At 44.3% G+C, this 17,880-nt stretch overlaps 1 protein-coding gene across 1 annotated transcript; it reads right to left on the bottom strand.

The window, feature by feature from the left end:
- Positions 1-1,408: 1,408 nt before the first annotated feature.
- Positions 1,409-12,961, bottom strand: CD8A (CD8a molecule). The gene is made up of 6 exons (XM_030565150.1): positions 12,872-12,961; positions 11,790-12,164; positions 10,631-10,732; positions 10,016-10,132; positions 9,058-9,088; positions 1,409-3,712 (listed from the first exon to the last, which is right to left on the bottom strand). The coding sequence occupies exons 1-6, from the start codon at positions 12,915-12,917 to the stop codon at positions 3,661-3,663; spliced, it is 723 nt and encodes a 240-aa protein (XP_030421010.1). The 5' UTR covers positions 12,918-12,961; the 3' UTR covers positions 1,409-3,660.
- Between the last annotated feature and the right edge of the window lie 4,919 nt (positions 12,962-17,880).

Below are 17,880 nucleotides of genomic sequence, written 5' to 3'. Positions count from 1 at the left end.
GGTTTGCAGGGGGGTTCAGGGAATGCGAGAGCAAACCGCGTGCAAGCAGGTCTCCTTCCCCGGTTTGCTCTCGCGTTCGCCGAACCCCCCTTGAAGCCGCCCAACAGCACTGCAGTGTGGCCACATCTAACACCACTTGCAGCGCTGGTTGCTATAAGTGTGGCCACTCTGCAGCGCTGGCCCTATACAGCTGTACTAATACAGCTGTAACAACCAGCGCTGCAAAATTGTAGATGTAGACATACCCTCAGTTACTGTAAAAAGTGGTTGGATGATTATTTTTAAAAGGACAAATGCTACTACTGAGTAGAGCAACACACCTTGGCCTTTGTTTTGATGTGTGGGGGAAAGAAAAGGACAAAACTTTTTTAAAAGTTCCAACTAGTGAGATTTTCTATGGTTCTATTTAGGACAGCTCAACTCTCTTAGTCTGAGCTCAGAGCAGTGAGATTGTAATACCTGTTTTACAGACCCCAGAGATATAGTTTTAGGTACAGAAACTATTTCTGAGCCCCCCTATTATTCCTTAGGGGAAAGTATTAACCCAGAGTACAGCTTCTCTTAGGAACCGAGGAGATGCCGTACTGGATCAGGCTAGTATCTGTCTTTGACAGTGGCCAGATGCTTCAGAGGAAACTATAAGAAATGCTTTGGTGGATAATTTTGGAATAATCTCCCCAAAGGGGAAGGTTCTTCTGAACCTCTTGTAAGCTAGAAGTTGGCTTATGCCCTGCAGCATGAATGTATATGCTCCCTTCTTAACAAACATTAACAAAAAATCTGTCTGCTGTAACTGTGAATACACTCAGTGAGGCACTATTGTTCAGAGGCTATGGCAATGGACTGGGTGTAAAGAGACCTGGGTGCTACTCCCAGCTTTGCCCCTGACTCCTCTGTGAGCTTGGGCATGCCATTTCCCCTCTCTGTGCCTCTATTTCTCTTCCTACCCTTTGTATGTGTAGACTATAAATTCTGGGGCAGGGACTGTCTCTTATGATGTGTAAGTAGAGCATTTAACACAATGGGGCCTGTAGGTGCTGCTGCAATATAGCTAACTCTCTCTCTATATGTCTAGTTCTTTTTTGAATCTTGCTCTGCTCTTGGCTTCAGTAATATCTTGTGGCAATGAGTTCCACAGGTTAATTATGCATGCTGTAACAAAGTTGTCCAAGTTATTAAGCTAACTGCATCTCTGACTCCTTCTGGTCTCGTCACATGCACCCCTCTCAGGTCTTGGACCTCACGCCATCACCTCTCTTGGTATAGAATCATGTGATTCTCCCACTCTGCAGTCCCCTGTGATCAACCGTGGTTACCTTGGCAGGTCTCATTTATCCTCAGTGCCTGCAGTTCCATCCCCTCTGGATCAATGACAGTGATAACTAGTGACCAGGCAGCATTCGTCAAGCAATGTATTATTTATTTTGTACAAAAGGCTTTCAGACAAAACAAATCTTAAAACAATCAACATCCTACATGCTAGCCTGTCTTTCGCTAAGGCTTACCATTCCCTGGATCTGGGGAAAGATCCTAATCTTTCAGACTTCTCCACAGAACCTCTCTCTGGGTCTGTCACACATGCTGACAATTGATCCTCCCTCTCCTGAGGAGGCGTAACTGTTTATAGTCCTCTGATAGCAGAACAGCTATGTCACTTTGGCCTAGGGCCTGGAGGAATGCCATTGTCTTACAATTGTCCCTCACATTCCCTCCCTCCCTGACCCCCATGTTTGTTGGGAGGGTTGCTTATCTCTAGCTATTTTGTAGCTTTCCTGCTTGCTTTTCTCACAGTCTCCTATTAAATCAGATCGATACCTTCATTCAGGAAATTCCAATAATCCACCATATTCTACTGTAACTTCCCTTTACAGAACAGGTCACATGCAGTGTTCATAACATTCTTATATCTCAGTATTCATAGATTATTACATGGCATCTCAACGTCTGTCACAAAAGGATTTCTTGGTCTAGTGAATGGGACTACTCACAAGTCTCGGGTAGGCACAAGCTTAAGGACTTTAGTAAATTGGGGCCACACTTATTATCAGATTCATTGTTTAAGAAGAGAGACACTTGGGATGTTGGAAGTGGATTTGGATTGTGTTACTGCCAATACAGATGGGAACATTTTGCCTGGCTGATGTGTATAAATATATAGTAAGAGATCTCTCTTTCCAGTTAACATCTTGTACCTACAGACTTAATATCTGAAGTATTTATAGGTTTAGCATGACAGTAAGGTACGGAAGTATTATTGTCCCCATTTTACAGATGGGAAACTGAGGCACAGAGCAATTAAGGTTACAGACTGTGGTAGACCTGGGATTTGAACCCAGGTCTTCTGAAGCCTAGTCCTGTATCTTTAACCAGAGCAACACCTTTCTTCTGTTACTCAAATCTCTCAGCAAAAAGGTCATTTATATTTTTAATTTAGTTCTCTAACTTTTCTGAGGCTAAGAAGAGGAAAAGGAAATGTACTTTAGTGAGACTATCTAGAAGTATAGTTGAATTGTTCCACAGTATTTATACTGATTGTTGGGAACAGAAATATTGAAAAACGTTATGGCAATTATAGCAAGAAAATATTTACATCAACTACATAGTTGAAAAAACTAAGCTCTTTCATTCTGTGCTTAAAACACTAGTTTGCGGAAGGGAGAGTGGGCTTAGATTTACTCTTTTGCCACTTACCTGTGGGTGCCAAGAAATAGGATGAATCCTGCATACCTTGTCAGTCAAAACTCCCCCTGAAGTCAGTGAGAGTCTACCTGAGTAAGGGCAGAATGCTGGGGCCTGCAATCTTTAGTCTTTGGAACCGTAAAGGAAATAACAGCCCTTTTTAGCATTTGCCCTTTCAACCCTGCATCATGTTTCTAAAAGTTTTATAGTTTCATTGATTTTAGCCATTAATACTAAACTCTGATTGTTCAAACTTATTTGGCTTTTTGCCCCATTTTAAAATTAAAAAATAAAAATTAGCCTGTGCTAATGCCCCACTACCAGTTAGCTTGGTATTGGGATGCTCACTAAATACCTTTTATCTCCTTTCCCCATTGTAGACATCATCACAAATAAAAATGTCTTCACGATGGCCTCAGTCCCACATCGCTGAAGTGAATCAGAGCTTTACCACTGACTTCAGTTGCTGCAGGATCACACACTTTGTTGCGGCAGGCCTAATCTGGCAGGCTTTACTCGGTTTTTATGCAAACAAAATTCCCAAAAGACTGAATGTTGAGGTCTTTACTTAGCTGTTGAAGTCAATTGGTATATATCTAAGTAAGGACAATAAAAATCTCAGGATTTGCACCACAGACTTCAGTAAGTGGGGTTTTGCTAGAGTTATGGACTATGTCTTTTGGCATATTTTGCTTTTTTATGACTTGGAAACCAGCTTGAAAGATTCAACCAAGAAAATTTTGGAGGGATTACATTTTAAAATCCAGGCAGTAGAATTGATGTAGACAGTGACTGGTGTCCAGCATTATCTATATGCTCTTTTTGAACAGTTTGCCTTTTAAAAAATCAACAGAATAGAAAGTACAAGAACAATTTAAAAAATAAAGTGAGGGCGAGAATGAGTAATGGAAATGGACGCAGGGTTTGTTTATGCAGTCACAGCTCCCGTTTGGAGATCCAGATGCAAATGGCTCAGTCACGTTACATGTATCTGTTTGGCATGCTGGGTTTTCCATTGCTCCCATTCATAGGCCTAAGGAGAGAGGAAAAGGCAATGTTTATAAGTTATTTGGATGTGAAGTGAACAAGAAAATGAGTTCTGTAAAAAAGCAAGATCCACCAGCATTGGTCAGCTCATCTGGCCTTCATCTAAACCAATGGTTCTCAAGTTGTAGGCCATGGAGTACTTCCGGGGACACTTCACACTGGTGAAGCATCTGCCAGTCATCAACTAGTGACACCTTCTGCTTGCTGTAGCCCGCTCCATAACTCTTTCAGGACCTTACAGAGGTTTTTCAATCAACAAATCAGTCCCCAATCTGGATCCTGTACAGCTGCTTCATATTGTTCTTTGTGATATGGTATTGCCAATCCCAAACATCAAAAATCATGAGTCGGCCCCAGTAATCATGAGACTGCCTTTAAAAGCATGAGATTTCCAAAAAAAAAATGCATTTTGGATTCTTTTTATTTGCCTCTGGTTTCTGAGCCTTTGGGATACACTCAGGTTATGTTTTCAGGCATTTCTCTGAAATCATGAGGGCTAGAAATGTCTTTTTTTAATTGAAAGCCGAGACTCTTACATAATCACATGACTCCTGGAGTCAGCACCTTTAAATATTATGAGACTTTTGATAAAATGGCAAGAATTAACTTGTGGCTCTTTTGGAGGAAGTACAACCATGATCAAATTTGTCTGGTGTGCCAGACCTGGAGGAGTAACAAGCACTCAGGGAAGAGAACTATAATGCAAAGTGACCTGGATTGATTGGGGCTGCAGGCAACTGGGGGAAATCCAGTACAATGTACTGTAAGGTCCTGCGCAGAGAACAGGAAATAGACACACAAAAAAAGGAGGGAAGTAACTAAGCTGTCAGTACTAACCATGTCAGAGTGAGTATTTGCTATACTGTCCTGCTATTACTTATTCACATAGCTAAGATTCCTGCTTTCTGTAAGGCAGGTGTGGCTTCTGGACTTGGAGGGGGAAAAGGGCATGTGGTCCCTGGGACACTTCTGATCTTAGGAAAATACATAAATGTTTAAGAACCACAGACTGAAATGTGTACTTTGTAGAGAAGTCTTGTATCAAACATAAGTAGGCTTGGCAGAATTTGATTTTTATTATTTTGACAGAGAATGTCAACATCTATTTTAAATCAGTTTTAGATTTTTAACGATTTATACATTCACAGTTGCACAATTTATGGGTTTTAAGACATTTTTCTACTTTTATCAACTTTAATTTTTACAGTTGTGGGAAATTATGGGGGACACAGTTATTTCATGACATTAGATGCTGAGATTCAAAAAGTTAGAGCTTTATAAACCATTAAAACACATTGTCAACATCACATGTCAAAATATATAAAGTAAATAGCCTTAAATCAAGCAGTTGTACCTGTTTACATTATTCATTTGCTAGTCCATTTGCCATAAGCCTAATTCAAAAGAATAAATAAGTGGATGTTGACTTTAATAAGCGGGCCGGCTCTGGCTTTTTTGCTGCCCCAAGCAAAAAAAAAAAAAAAAAAATTAAAAATTAAAAATTAAAACCGCCTGCATGGCTGCTGGAGTGGCAAAGTGCACACACACACAAAAAACCTGCAGGGCGGCAAAGCGGGAACAAAAAACAACCCACCCCCATTCACTTCAGGCATTTTGTCACCTTGCAGGAAGGGCTCAGTACACACAGGCTTAGGCCCAGGATTGTCAATGTAATGTCTGGAATCACCTTCTATAGTAATCTGTTTCAGCTAAAAGGAAAGTCTAGTGAGTCAGATCTTCAAGCAGTGTAAATCTGCGCCTCTCCAGGGCCTTTGGATGTACACTTGTTTACAGCAGCTGACGATCTAGCTCAGTGTACAGTGCATATTTTCACTGAAAATTCATTTGCAGTGGAAAAAATAAACCCTGAAGTTGCCAGTGCTAGTCCTGGAGCCAGATCCTGTTGAGAAGTGTCCTTTATTGTCTTAGCCCTGGTCTACACTGGGGAGGAATTGAACTAAGTTACTTCAGTAACATAGCTGAGATCAACATACTTAGATCTACTCACTGTGGTATCTTCATTGCAGTGAGTCAACTGCTGACGCTCCCCCATCGACTCCGCCCGCACCTCTCGGCTTGGAGTACAGGAGTCGACAGGAGAGTGCTCAGGGGTTGATTTATCGCAACACAATAAATTGATCCCCGCTGGATTGATTGCTGCCCACCGATCCAGCAGGTAGTTTAGACATACCCTGCGTCGTACCACTGACTTCTGAAGAGCTGTTATTGAAATCAATGAACTGCTCACCAGAGCAAGGACTACTCCTGTGAATAAAGGTTTTCAGGACAGGGCCTTTAATTCTCATTTCCCATCAATGTCTGTGATATTCCTTTTATTCACTACAGCAAAGTGTAAGGTTTAAAAGCCTCACACTGCAAAAAACAAAACAAAACTGGAACTTCTCCCTTAACAACTCCTAGCTCAAACATTCTCCAAGATGTTCCTTCTGGCCTGAAACTTTCCAAGCTTTGGTCAGCTGTCAGGTGAATTCCTGGGGAAGTTTGAGTGCAATCCATTCAGTAACCCCTTTCTCTCAGGGTCTCCCCTCCCCAGGAAACCCCCACCCACTATCCCCACCTCACCTCAGATGAGACTACTGCCAGTCATCAGCTAGCCCCCATACTCAGGGGCCAACTGCAGTATCAGCCTACTCACCACTGGCAAGGTTGGGTTTGGACCTGCTGCCTTGGCCTACCCCTGGGCTGCCCTCTGCAACCCCCAGAACCTATTGCCTTCTGCTAGGACACAGCCTGGGGGCTTTCAAGGCTGGAGCTCCCCAGCTCCTCTGCCTTTCCCCCACTCCGCTGTCTCTAGCTCCCTGCAGGCAGGCCCTTCCCCCTCTACAGGTAGAGGGAGACTGCTGCTTTTGGCTTCCCTGGCCTTCTTATAAGGCCCTGTTGCTCAGTTTGGGGTGTGGCCACTTCTCCCAATCAGCCAGGGTTTTACCTTGCCCAGCCCCAGCACTCTGCAGGGCTTTTCCAACCCCTTCTGGGCTAGAGCGGGTGGTCACCCCGCTACAGCTGGGTACTGTACAAACACAGAACAAAAAGCCACATTGTGGCATGATGACCTCTTGGCCAATACACCAGGGACTGAACTGGGGACATCCAGAGCTAAAAGCAAGAGCTGCTATAGCTTGAACTAAAGTATCAGCCCTTTTTAGCTGGGGGCTGTAATAGAGCGAAGTGAATATTTTTTTTTTCACCACAAAATGCATTTTTCATGTCACCAAAACTTATTTGCAAATTAGGGTCAAAGTTAGTGGATAGTTTTGGCCAAAAACAATTGGAACTTTATTTTCAAAAATGTTGAAGTGTATCAGTTCAGCCGTTTTAAAACAAAATATGGAGTTTTGGTTTCAAAATGGCATTTTGTTTTGAAATTTAACTTTTAGAAAAAGAGAAGGTAAAAAACAATCCCAAATTGAACCAAAAAAACCCCTTGCTGTGGGTTGAACAAAATGTTTCATTTGACCTGAAATAATTTTTTTTTTTCATTTGGCAAGGAAAAACCACAAAAATTCACTTCTGGTTCTAACTGAACCATTCCCCCCCGCCCAGTTCAACCCCCATACTGAAAAAAAATGTGTTATATGCTCAGCTCTTGACCACAACAACTTCCATCCTCTGTAGATCAGCAGAGAGGGGAACTGTAACACACACACTGCAGTGGATTAGAATAGCACTTTGCAAGGCAATACATATCTCATTCTGGAGATAGAGTGAGATAATAGAGGCATATATTTTTTAGGTTCCTGTGTAAAGCTGCTATGATGTGGTCACAGTGCTGTGATAGCAGGGTTATATTTAAAGATCAGAAGGCATTTTCATTCTAAAACCTTTTCACAAAACATTACTCTTTGGGCAGCAATTTCTAATGCTTGATCTCAGCTTAGGAGTTCATTTTTAGCAAGTTTTAACAATCTGGTACCATTCTGTATTAGGGAGATATTAAAAACAGTATTGTTCTGATGTTGATTTTTCTCAGATGAATTTGTTCATTTAGGTAGCTCAAAAATAGCTTGTTCTGAAATTAAAAATCTGACATATGTGGGTCCTGAAGGGGGAATGTGAGTGTAGCTTTGTCTGCAGACATTGGCTTTGCCAAAGAAAAGGCTCTGGAGGTTTGAAAATCCTACCCGGAGCCTTCATTAAATCCAGATTGTCTAAATGCTAATCCCAACCCAGACACTTAGGGCTTGTCTCTAGTATGGATTTGTGCACCAATGTAGTCCCACCAGTGCAAATCCTTAGTGTGCACTTACTGGGACAGTGTAAAAGGAGGCTCACACAAGTGCAACTTCACCCTGTTTAAAACATCTTCCGTCGGCCTTTGGCAAGTCATGTAAAGCTATTTGAACCTGCCTGCCTCAGTTTCCCATTAGTCAACACAGTGATGTTGCGAAGTCTCACTGAATGGTGGTAATAGCTTTGAAGCTGGACAATAAGAACGTGACCTTACAAGCTCCTGGTGCGTGGAGAGCCAATGAAGTCTGTGCAGACAGAACTTGTCAGGCTGAGCCTGAATGCTACTTGTCATTACTATTTATTTATTTACTGTTCACAGGTACCTTTCACAGTGCGGTTATCTGAATGTGCCGTCATTTTATTCAAATAACTAAACATGCAATTATCTGGAAAAGAGGGAAAGAAATGATATCCAAAAATAGCCCCAAACTCTATGTTAATGCAACGGAGTGGGCCAGGTCCTGCATCTCTTGCAAGGGGCTGAGTTCTCTGATCCTGATCCAGAAAAGGATTTAAGTACAGCTCAGCTTTAAGCATGTCTGTAGTCCCACTGTCTTCAACAGGATCATGCATGTGCTAAAATATTTTTTGGGTTCCAGCCCAGAGGACTCAGCACCTTGCAGCCCTTAGATAATACAGGCCAATGTGACAGCAAGCCCGCTGGAAAAACAAACTATACTTTCCCCTATTAACCTTGACGGAGACATGTAACATTTGCTAGGTACATTGGGTGATCCCCTAATGAAAGGGCCTACTGTAATTCATAGCCACAAAGTCTTCAGCCTGCAAACTCTTTGAGGCATGAACAGTCTTCCTTTGTCTGTACAGTACCTACTCTCTATTGAGTGCTACTGTATTTAAATGGTATATAATAATAACAAAGGAGAAAGGGTTAAAGCAAGAACCTTAAGGCTGGTTTTCCGGACTTAATGGCACAGACAAACCCTCAGAAGTAATATTGTGTGCATGTGAGGGGCCAATGCGTGGGACTTTTTGGCTTGTGGTATCAATTTACTTTATAACACGGTGTGCAAGAAGCCACTGAACTAAAGAGAAAATGTCCCCAAATGGAAGTTTACCAACCTTTTACATTTGCATCTTCGTCTTCTGGTTTCTTTTAAAAGAAAAGATGAAGTTGAAAGAATTAGCAAGCAAGTCACTGTTCAGTAAAAAAGACGCTGCAGCAACACATTACTGGCATTTCCCCACCTCCCCCCGAAATCATCCTCTGCTAGAGTTGAGTTTATATTTGCTGTAGGTTTGGTCCAGCCCCTGTCTCTTTCAGTTTTCTTTTGGGCAACCCTTAAGCAAGGCAAGTAGTCGGGGCGGCTCTATGTATTTTGCTGCCCCCAGCACGGCAGTCGGGCAGCTTTCGGCATCGCGCCTACGGGAGGTCCACCGGTATCACGGATTCGGCAACATGCAGTACCCGCAGCCGAATTGCTGTCGAAACCACGGGACTGGCAGACCTCCCGCAGGCATGCCGCCGAAGGCAGCCTGAATGCCGCCCTCACGGAGCATGGAGCGCTGGTGCCTGGAGCCGCCCCTGCAAGTAGTCCTTATCCAACACATAGTCTTATCGAAGTCAATGAAATTGCTCCCAAGGATAAGAGCCACTCATGTGATTAATGGCTGCAGGACTGAGCCTTCGGTTTTTATTCAGGACTAAAACTCAGAACTGGAGCATTGACTGTATGTTCCTGTTTGCGATAGATACTAATCTGGCAAGCCAGTTAAAGTTTGTTTGCAGTGCTTATTTCTACAATAGGCAAGTGGCATGCATTGCCAGAAGAGCACAGTCAAATTTACCCCGAGGTAACTGAGACCTGACCCTGAAAAAGGACTTTTTCAGTAAAAAGCTAAACAAATTCAGTCTGGAAATAAGGCCTCCTGTACATTTTAACAGTGTAAGTAATTAATGATTGGAACAATTTACCAAGGGTCATTCACCAGCACTGACAATTTTTTGATTTTAAACGCTGCTCTCTGGCCTGGGAGCGTAGGAGTATCTGGCTCAGCCGGATGGAGGGGAGTCACTTACTTTGACACATCGTGATGGTGGCTAGCAGGGCAATGAGGAGGAGAAGGCAGGCGATGGCTAAGGGGACCCAGATGTACAAGTGACAGGATAAATCCAGCCCTTTCTCTGTGGCTTTTGCTGCAGGAACAAAATAGCGTAAAAAATAAAACTAACCCAGGAGCTTCAGCGATCCCCTAGGCCCCGGCTCCGCTCCAAAAGGAGGGATCAGGTGGTGGGTGGGGGTGCAGGATGCACTCGGTGCAGGGGAGGGAGGGACCGGTGCAGGCTCCACCACGTGCTGTGGAGACAGAAAAGGCCTGTGCTGGCCGATAGCGGGGGGAGCCGTTTCTGCTACTCGGCAGCGATCCCAGCGGGGAGGACCGGGCTGGTGCTCATGCGTGAGCTGCTGAATTTATCGCCGGGGCTGGTTTAACGAGCCACCAGGTTTCCCTCCAGAGGGAAAACACGTGGTCAGCAAATCCAGGCTTGGGCTCTGTCGAGCCTGGGACAGCCAGCGCAAGCCCGGGGGCCAATGCTGCATGCAGAGCGAGCAGCCAGGGCGTGTGAAATCACAGCCAGCCCCACCGCTGGGGGCTCTGGCTCCCTCAAAGCTGTGGGATGAGCCGAAGCCGGTACCTGAGTTAAGGAATTGTTTGCAGTCCCTGGGTTCCTTGGTGCCGGTGGTGGTGCTGGGCTGGGTGGTGGTTGCCTTCGTAGAGGGGGCTGTGGTGGGGGGAGCTGGAAACAAGAATGGAAACAACAGGTAGTGAAGTCAGTCTCTGTCCCTTCTTCTCTCGCTGCCTTCCTCTGTCCCTCCCTCCGGAACTCATTCCCCCAGTAGAGCCAATAGAGGCTGTGCCCCCACGTACCCATAGCCTGTGTCGACAGCAACGCCTTCCCCAGCCAAGGCTACTCTGTAGGGATCTCCTGAGGCAATCCCAGGTCTGGAACAGACTCCAAAGAGCAGTAAATGCATTCATCTATCTATCTATCTATCTATCTATCTATCTATCTATCTATCTATCTATCTAATCTGGTTTTATACGGCTGCCCATCATCATAGTATCTGGGTGCTTTCCAGTCCACATCATATCAGTAGCAATAGCAAAGCCCTTACTGGACGTCACAGTCTCTGGCACTTATCCCGTTTTGGGGTCAAAACTCTGCTTGGCTAGGGTTTGGGGTTTGATTTTTTAAAAGATTTTCTTAATGTTTAGGGGTTGGTTGGATAGAAAGGGTGTCAGTGATGGGGTTTGTTGGGTAGAAGGAATGTTAGTGATGGGGGTTGTTGAGTAGAAGGAGGTGTCAGTGATACGGTTTGTTTGGTAGAAGGAGGTGTCAGTGTTTTAAGCACCATTCCTACGGCATTATCCATGCTGAGCCATGACTAGGAATGGGAAGGGGAAAGTGAGCAGGCATTTATCCCATTGTCTCCAGTCTTCTGAAGGAGGGGGGATCACTAGGATCCTATGGGGAAACCTACACCCTGCTCAGGGACACCAACTGCTGGCAGTTACAGGCAGTGAGTGGAGGTGAAGGGCAGTGACAGAGAATGAGGGTGAGGCAGATGCAAGGAGGCAGCATGGCTGAGACATTCAGGGAAAGCAAAACATTGAGAGGGGCGTCTGGGCAGAAGCTCTGTGCAGGGACCCCTGACACCTGCCCACCTGGGCACACAGGAAGAAAGGGCCAGATCTGAGGGATTATGAGGATGATGCTGGGCTGGGGGGGAGGGGGAATGCTGGGGCTCCAACCCAGGCAGAGGGAGCTGAGATGGGGTGAGGTTGTTGCTGACCTGGCAAGTGGAGTGGGATCCCGGAGCTGAAGTACAGCCTCTGGTTGTGGTTGACGATGCAATAATAATTGCCCTGGTCCTGCTCCTGGAAGGACTTCACGGTCAGTCTGTAGATGCTGGATTCTCTTTTTGCCTCAAAGCGTGCGGGTGGTTTTCCATTCTCCGTCGGTGCCACCCGGCCGAGGGAGGTAATGAACAAGATGAACTGAGGGACAGACTGCCTGTGCTGGAGCATCCAGGAGACACCGCTGTCGGACAGGTCACGGCCTGAGAACACACACTCCAGCTCCACCCTGTTTCCCAGGGCTAGGGGACTGCCTTCATTGCGGAGCCTCACACTCATTTTGCTTCCCTGGCCCTGGGATCTGCAGCAACCTGAGGGAGAGAAATCCACCCAGCACAGTTATCAGCACAGTCACACCCATCCACAGAGAGCGTCCTCAGCACCATCCAAGCCATAGTCTTCTTACTGGGGTCTCAAATCTCACTTAAAGCTCCATCCTCACTGATTAGTGCCTAGACACCCAGAGCAGTGAACCAAGAACATGCACAGGGCTAGGGGATCAACACGCTCTCAGGCAGACTTGGGTAATACATTTCAGCGACTGCTAGGATTCAGGGCTACAATGTGCTCAGCGATCGCCCAAGCCCTTACAACGGCTGCCCTAGTTCAAAGATCATCTGATGCACAAAAACCATCTGGGTGAAAGCTCAGGTTACACTGACATATACCAAGTTTTTTTAAATGATGTTAAAGTTTTGACTCTCGTGAACCCGAAAAAATCCTTGGGCCAGACTCTGCTCTCAGTCATGCTGGAGTAAATCTGGAGTAATTCCACTGGCGGCGCCTGCATGACTGAGCTCAGGCTCTGGGCCATTTTCTCTATTCGCTCACAGAAACAAAGTAAAACAGAAAACTGAAAATTAATCTGGTGGGTTTGTTTGCTTTTTAATCTTTGTTTTGACTCCTTGTCCATTCATTTTGACTCCTCCATTCAGATGACTCTGGAGAGACCACCCTAAACTCCCATTATTAATTACCCTTCTTAAAGAGGTTACACTAATAGCGATTCTGTACTCACATAAGCTCAGACTGAGAAAAAACAGCAAAGAAAGGAATCTGGCCATTATATCCTTGTGCTGACGGTTCTCAAGAAAGGCGCAGCAGAGCAAAGACGAATTCGCTGGTTTGGCTTGATAGGACGTAGTGCTTTTTGAAGAGGATGTGATGTCAGCAAACATCGTAGGAAAGTTTCTCAGCCTCCAAAATTAAATGAACCAAGAGGAGAAGAATTCATCCCTCAGTCAGTCTTGGTTCATTTTTAAATATTGATTTCAATCATCTTTCCATATTTAAGGCCAAACGCTTTTGCATCGTAATCAGGGATGATCTGTCACGTATCTATCTTCTTGCTAGCTACTGTACTTGTCCTATACCATTCACTAAAACAAATGTTGATTGGCGCAGCATTGGATCCTTTAGTTGGGTGGCTCTCAATTTTTTCCATACCGGGATCCAATCTCAAACTCTCCTCCCGTCTAACTGGGATCTAGTTGCAACCCTCTTCCCATTGAGATATATGGGAAGTACAAGGTGGTTGTGACCCAAGGTTAAGACCCTATGGTTTAGATCTCAGTGTTTAAATCCCATATCTCCTATTTCCTGATGGAAAGTTCATTGCATTAGACTCAGGGCTTATCTACACTGAAGGCCTGCTTCAGTGAAGATGTTACCTTTGCCAACGGAAGGGCTTCTCCCATTGGCACAGGTAATCCATCTCCCCGAGAGGCAGTAGCTATGTTGATGGGAGAAGCCCTCCTGTTGACATAGTACGGTCTACGCTGGGAGTTAGGTCAATGTAACTGTGGCAGGCTCTGGCCCCGAGTGCATCACCCTGAGTGATGCACTTATATCAACATCAGTTTTTAGTGTAGACCAAGCCAGAGTCTTAGTGAAATGCCATAATGCTATAATGAGGATTACAAAACACACTATTTTGTTTATGTGCTAAGCAGGATACAGCACATGATCAGGTATACTTGTTGTACAGTATATTATATAAAAAAAACACATAGTTGGAATGTAGGTTAGTTCCACCCATGCCTTCAGTCAGGTGTTACTGTGCTTGCAAACTCTTTGCAAAAACAACTTTGTGCAGTGCTGAGGGTCTGTGCTGTATGAAACCCACCAAGAGCGGCCTACGACCCTCATGATATTTTTTCAGATCTTGTGGTTTTATTCTCTTAACCACTGTGACTTCCGCCCTGCAGAAGAGAAACAAATTCTGTTATGTACAAGGCCTTTGCTCTCTGCACCAGGGCTACTGCAGACAGAGGTGGAGGGAATGAAACGCCACAGGGTCTTTGCAGCACAGAAAGTAGCTCCACAAGACAGGAGGGCATTGACTTTTGTTACACCATCTCTTGTTTCTTCTCTTGGCTATTTCTGCCTTCCGTGTGTTTGAACACTGATGGATCTTGGAGCAGAGTCCTATGCATGGTGTTTTTGCATTAGACTCTGTGATCAAAGCACCCTTTTCCCATTCATGTTGGAAACCTGGCACCTCTGACCTTTGATACAATTGTTATTGTGGCTGCTACTTTGATGAGATGGTTATGAGAAAAGAAACGAAAAACTTACAGACTCTGGGCTAATTTCATCCAACATGGAAGGATCTTGACTGTAGGTGTGTGTGTGTTTCTAATTTGTGTCTTTGCCAGGAACATACAATGAGAACGCTGGTGATTTTCCATTATGTCTCACTGAGCAAACATCCTTGAAGCAGTGAAAATAATTGCTGAAGTCTGCCTGAATATACCAGACATTTGCAGTATTCAGAAAAAAATGTGCTACTTTGATAAAAATAACACAGCGATTACATGTTTCTGGTTACAAAGAAATGTTCCTAATTTCCATCAAGCAAACGCCTATGTCTGAATCTCAAAACGAAATTAATGTGAGTTCTTTACATGGTTCCAATGTCATTGCAATTGTTCAGCATCGTTCAGATCAGTGGTTCTCAAACGTATTTGATTGTGCCCCCCTCCCGCCTTGCGTTTGTATTAGTTTACACACACACACACCCCAGTCTCCGGCAAGCAGCCGCTGTTCTCTGGCCACCCAGCTCTGCATGTGTGAGGTAAGGTTTTTTCCCCCTAAAGCTTCCCATGCCCCCACCAGAATACCTTCCATGCCTCCCTGGGGGGGCATCCCCAAGTTTAGGAACCTCTGGTATAGCTGGAAGCAGAGGGAAATCCAGTTCTTCAATATTCTGGAGTATTCTACACAATCCATAAAAGGGATACCAAACGCATATTAAAACTGGGTTCTAATTGTGCCAATCAAATGGTTACTTTAATATTTCAGGTACTCACCTACCCTGATGATGGGTAGAGCCCTACCAAATTCATGGTCCATTTTGGTCAATTTCACAGTCTTAGGCTTTTAAAAATAGTAAATTTCATGATTTCAGCTATTTAAATCTGAAATCTCACAGTGTTGTAATTGAAGGGGTCTGACCCAAAAAGGAGTTGTGTGTGTGTGTGTGGGAATCAAAAGGGCATTGTAGGGAGGGTTGCGGTACCACTACCCTTACTTCTGTGCTGCTGCTGCTGCTGGTGGCGCTGCCTTCAGAGCTGGGCATCAGGAGAGCAGCAGCTGCTGGGTGTGAGCCCAGCTTTGAAGGCGGAGCTGCTGCCAGCAGCAGCAGCACAGAAGGAAGAATGGTATGGTATTGTATGGTATTGCCACCCTCACTTCTGCCTTGCTGCTGGCCGGGTGCTGCCTTTAAGGCTGGGCTCCTGGCCAACAGATGCTGCTGTCTGGCTGCCCAGCTCTGAGGACAGCACAGAAATAAAGGTGGAAATACCATTTTGCTCCTAAAATAACCTTGTGAACCCTCTGCAACTTCCTTTTGAGTCTGGACCCCCAGTTTGTGAATCATAGAAGACTAAGTTGGAAGAGACCTCAGGAGGTCATCTAGTCCAACCCCTTGCTCAAAGCAGGACCAACCCCAGCTAAATCATCCCAGCCAGGGCTTTGTTAAGCCGGGCCTTAAAAACCTTTAAGGATGGAGATTCCACCACCTCCCTAGGTAACCCATTCCAGTGCTTCATCACCCTCCTCGTGAAATAGATTTTCCTAATATCCAACCTAGACCTTCCCCACTGATCGCTGCTCCTTGTTCTGTCACTTGCCACCACTGAGAACAGCCTAGCTCCATCCTCTTTGGAACGCCCCCTTCAGGTAGTTGAAGGCTGCTATCAAATTCCCCCCTCACTCACGCTGGTCTTCCCCATGAAATCTGTATAGTAAGGTAAAAGCACACAAAATACCAGATTTCACAGGGGGAGACCAGATTTCATGATCTGTGATGCATTTTTCATGGCCATGGATTTGGTAGGAGCCTAATGATGGGCATGTTATAGAAGCCTGTATAGAACAGGGTAAAGCAGTTAAGACTATAGTATTGCCTAAAGAGGACATACCAATTCTCCCTTTTTCCAATTAACAAGGAAAGATAATCTTCATTGTAAAGATGCCTATGAATTTCCTGACATGAAGGCGGTTTCCTGAATCCTTATTATGATTTATCGTTTAGATTACAGCAGTGCCCAAAGGTCGCTGGGCTAGGTGTTATATGAAGCCATAGGAAAACAAAGTCTATGCCTTGAAAAAATCGAAATGGATTTTCCCATGCATCACTGCTAGTTCTAGCAGAACTGTATAAGCTCCTGTGAGTTTATGAGTATAATATAATATCTCATTGAAAGGTGACAGGGCCAGAAAGAGTTAAGTAACTCACAAATTGACCTGACCCATGGGTGAATTTTAGGAACTGGTTAGGAAGATATGTAAATGAATAGAGCTTTGAAATGCAAGTCTGCCTTGTCAGAGATCTCAAGGGTAGATGTTTGCTCAGGTCTTATAAGCAAACAAGTCTTGTCTATAGCTATAGCTTTAATTCAAAGATCAAAAAGGAATATTAACATTTAGGAAGATACTTGAGGGAAATAGTAGTATTATCTGTGTGTCTCTTTGAAGGTTGTGGTAACCTGTATCTGAACTTTTTAATGGAAATATTACCCTGTCCTAATTGCCAGGATGTTTGGAAGGAGTTCAGCCTATTGTTTTCTTGGGCCAAAAGGCTGCTGGAAATGTATAAGAACCCTGGGACATGATCCTACTTCATCTCAGATCTGCTCTGGGTTTCAAGAGGTGGAAACCTTAAGCCATGAGGATTGAGATCCCCAGTCATTGACTGGAGCCACCCTGAATATTAACATTGGACTGTAACCTATGGACTATTTCTAAAAGGACTTTTGGCAACTATAAGCTCGCGTCTGCTATGCATCTGAACCTCAAGAATTGAATTCAAGTCTGTCTGTATATTGATCTTTTAACCAACACTCTCTCTCTTTTCTTTTTTAATAAATTTTAGCTTAGTTAATAAGAATTGGCTGTAGCGTGTATTTTGGGTAAGATCTAAGTTATAATTGGACCTGGGTATGTGGCTGATCCTTTGGGATTGGAAGAACCTTTTCTTTTATATGATGAAGTAAGATTTTCAGGAATCATCATCATATCTGACAAGTGTGTCTGGATGGAGGCCTGAGGCTCGGCACTTTAAGGGAACTGCGTGGTTTGGACTTCTAAGTAACCAGTGAGGTACTATAGAAGCTGTTCTGTGCTGGCTGGTAAATCTAAGTATTGGAATATTCACCAGCATTTGGGGTTTATCTGCCCGTTTTGTTTGCAGTTCACCTTGATTGAGTGACCTCAGCTGGCTCCCAGAGGCAGCACCATCACACCTCCTACAGATGCATTTTATCTTCATGATTTTATTTGCTGAAATACTTTGTGACTCATGTTTATAAGGAAAACAGTATCAACCCCATTCGTCTTTATTCACTTCTTTGCAATGCAGATGGATTTGTAACTTGTACAAACACTATGCTGTGTCAAAGCGAATGACATTAGAGGGTGCTGTTCATTTATGTTTGCTGTAGCAATGAGATCACGAAAATATCCCTAGTTTGGGTGGGACAAGCGAACACGTTCTTATTGTTTATAGTAAGATTTCCCTTCATT

Source organism: Gopherus evgoodei, chromosome 5, assembly GCF_007399415.2.
Source record: "Gopherus evgoodei ecotype Sinaloan lineage chromosome 5, rGopEvg1_v1.p, whole genome shotgun sequence".
In the NCBI taxonomy this organism is placed as follows: Eukaryota; Metazoa; Chordata; order Testudines; family Testudinidae; genus Gopherus; species Gopherus evgoodei.
Note: the sequence above shows the minus strand (reverse complement) of the source record. Positions and strands in the feature narration are given on the sequence as shown.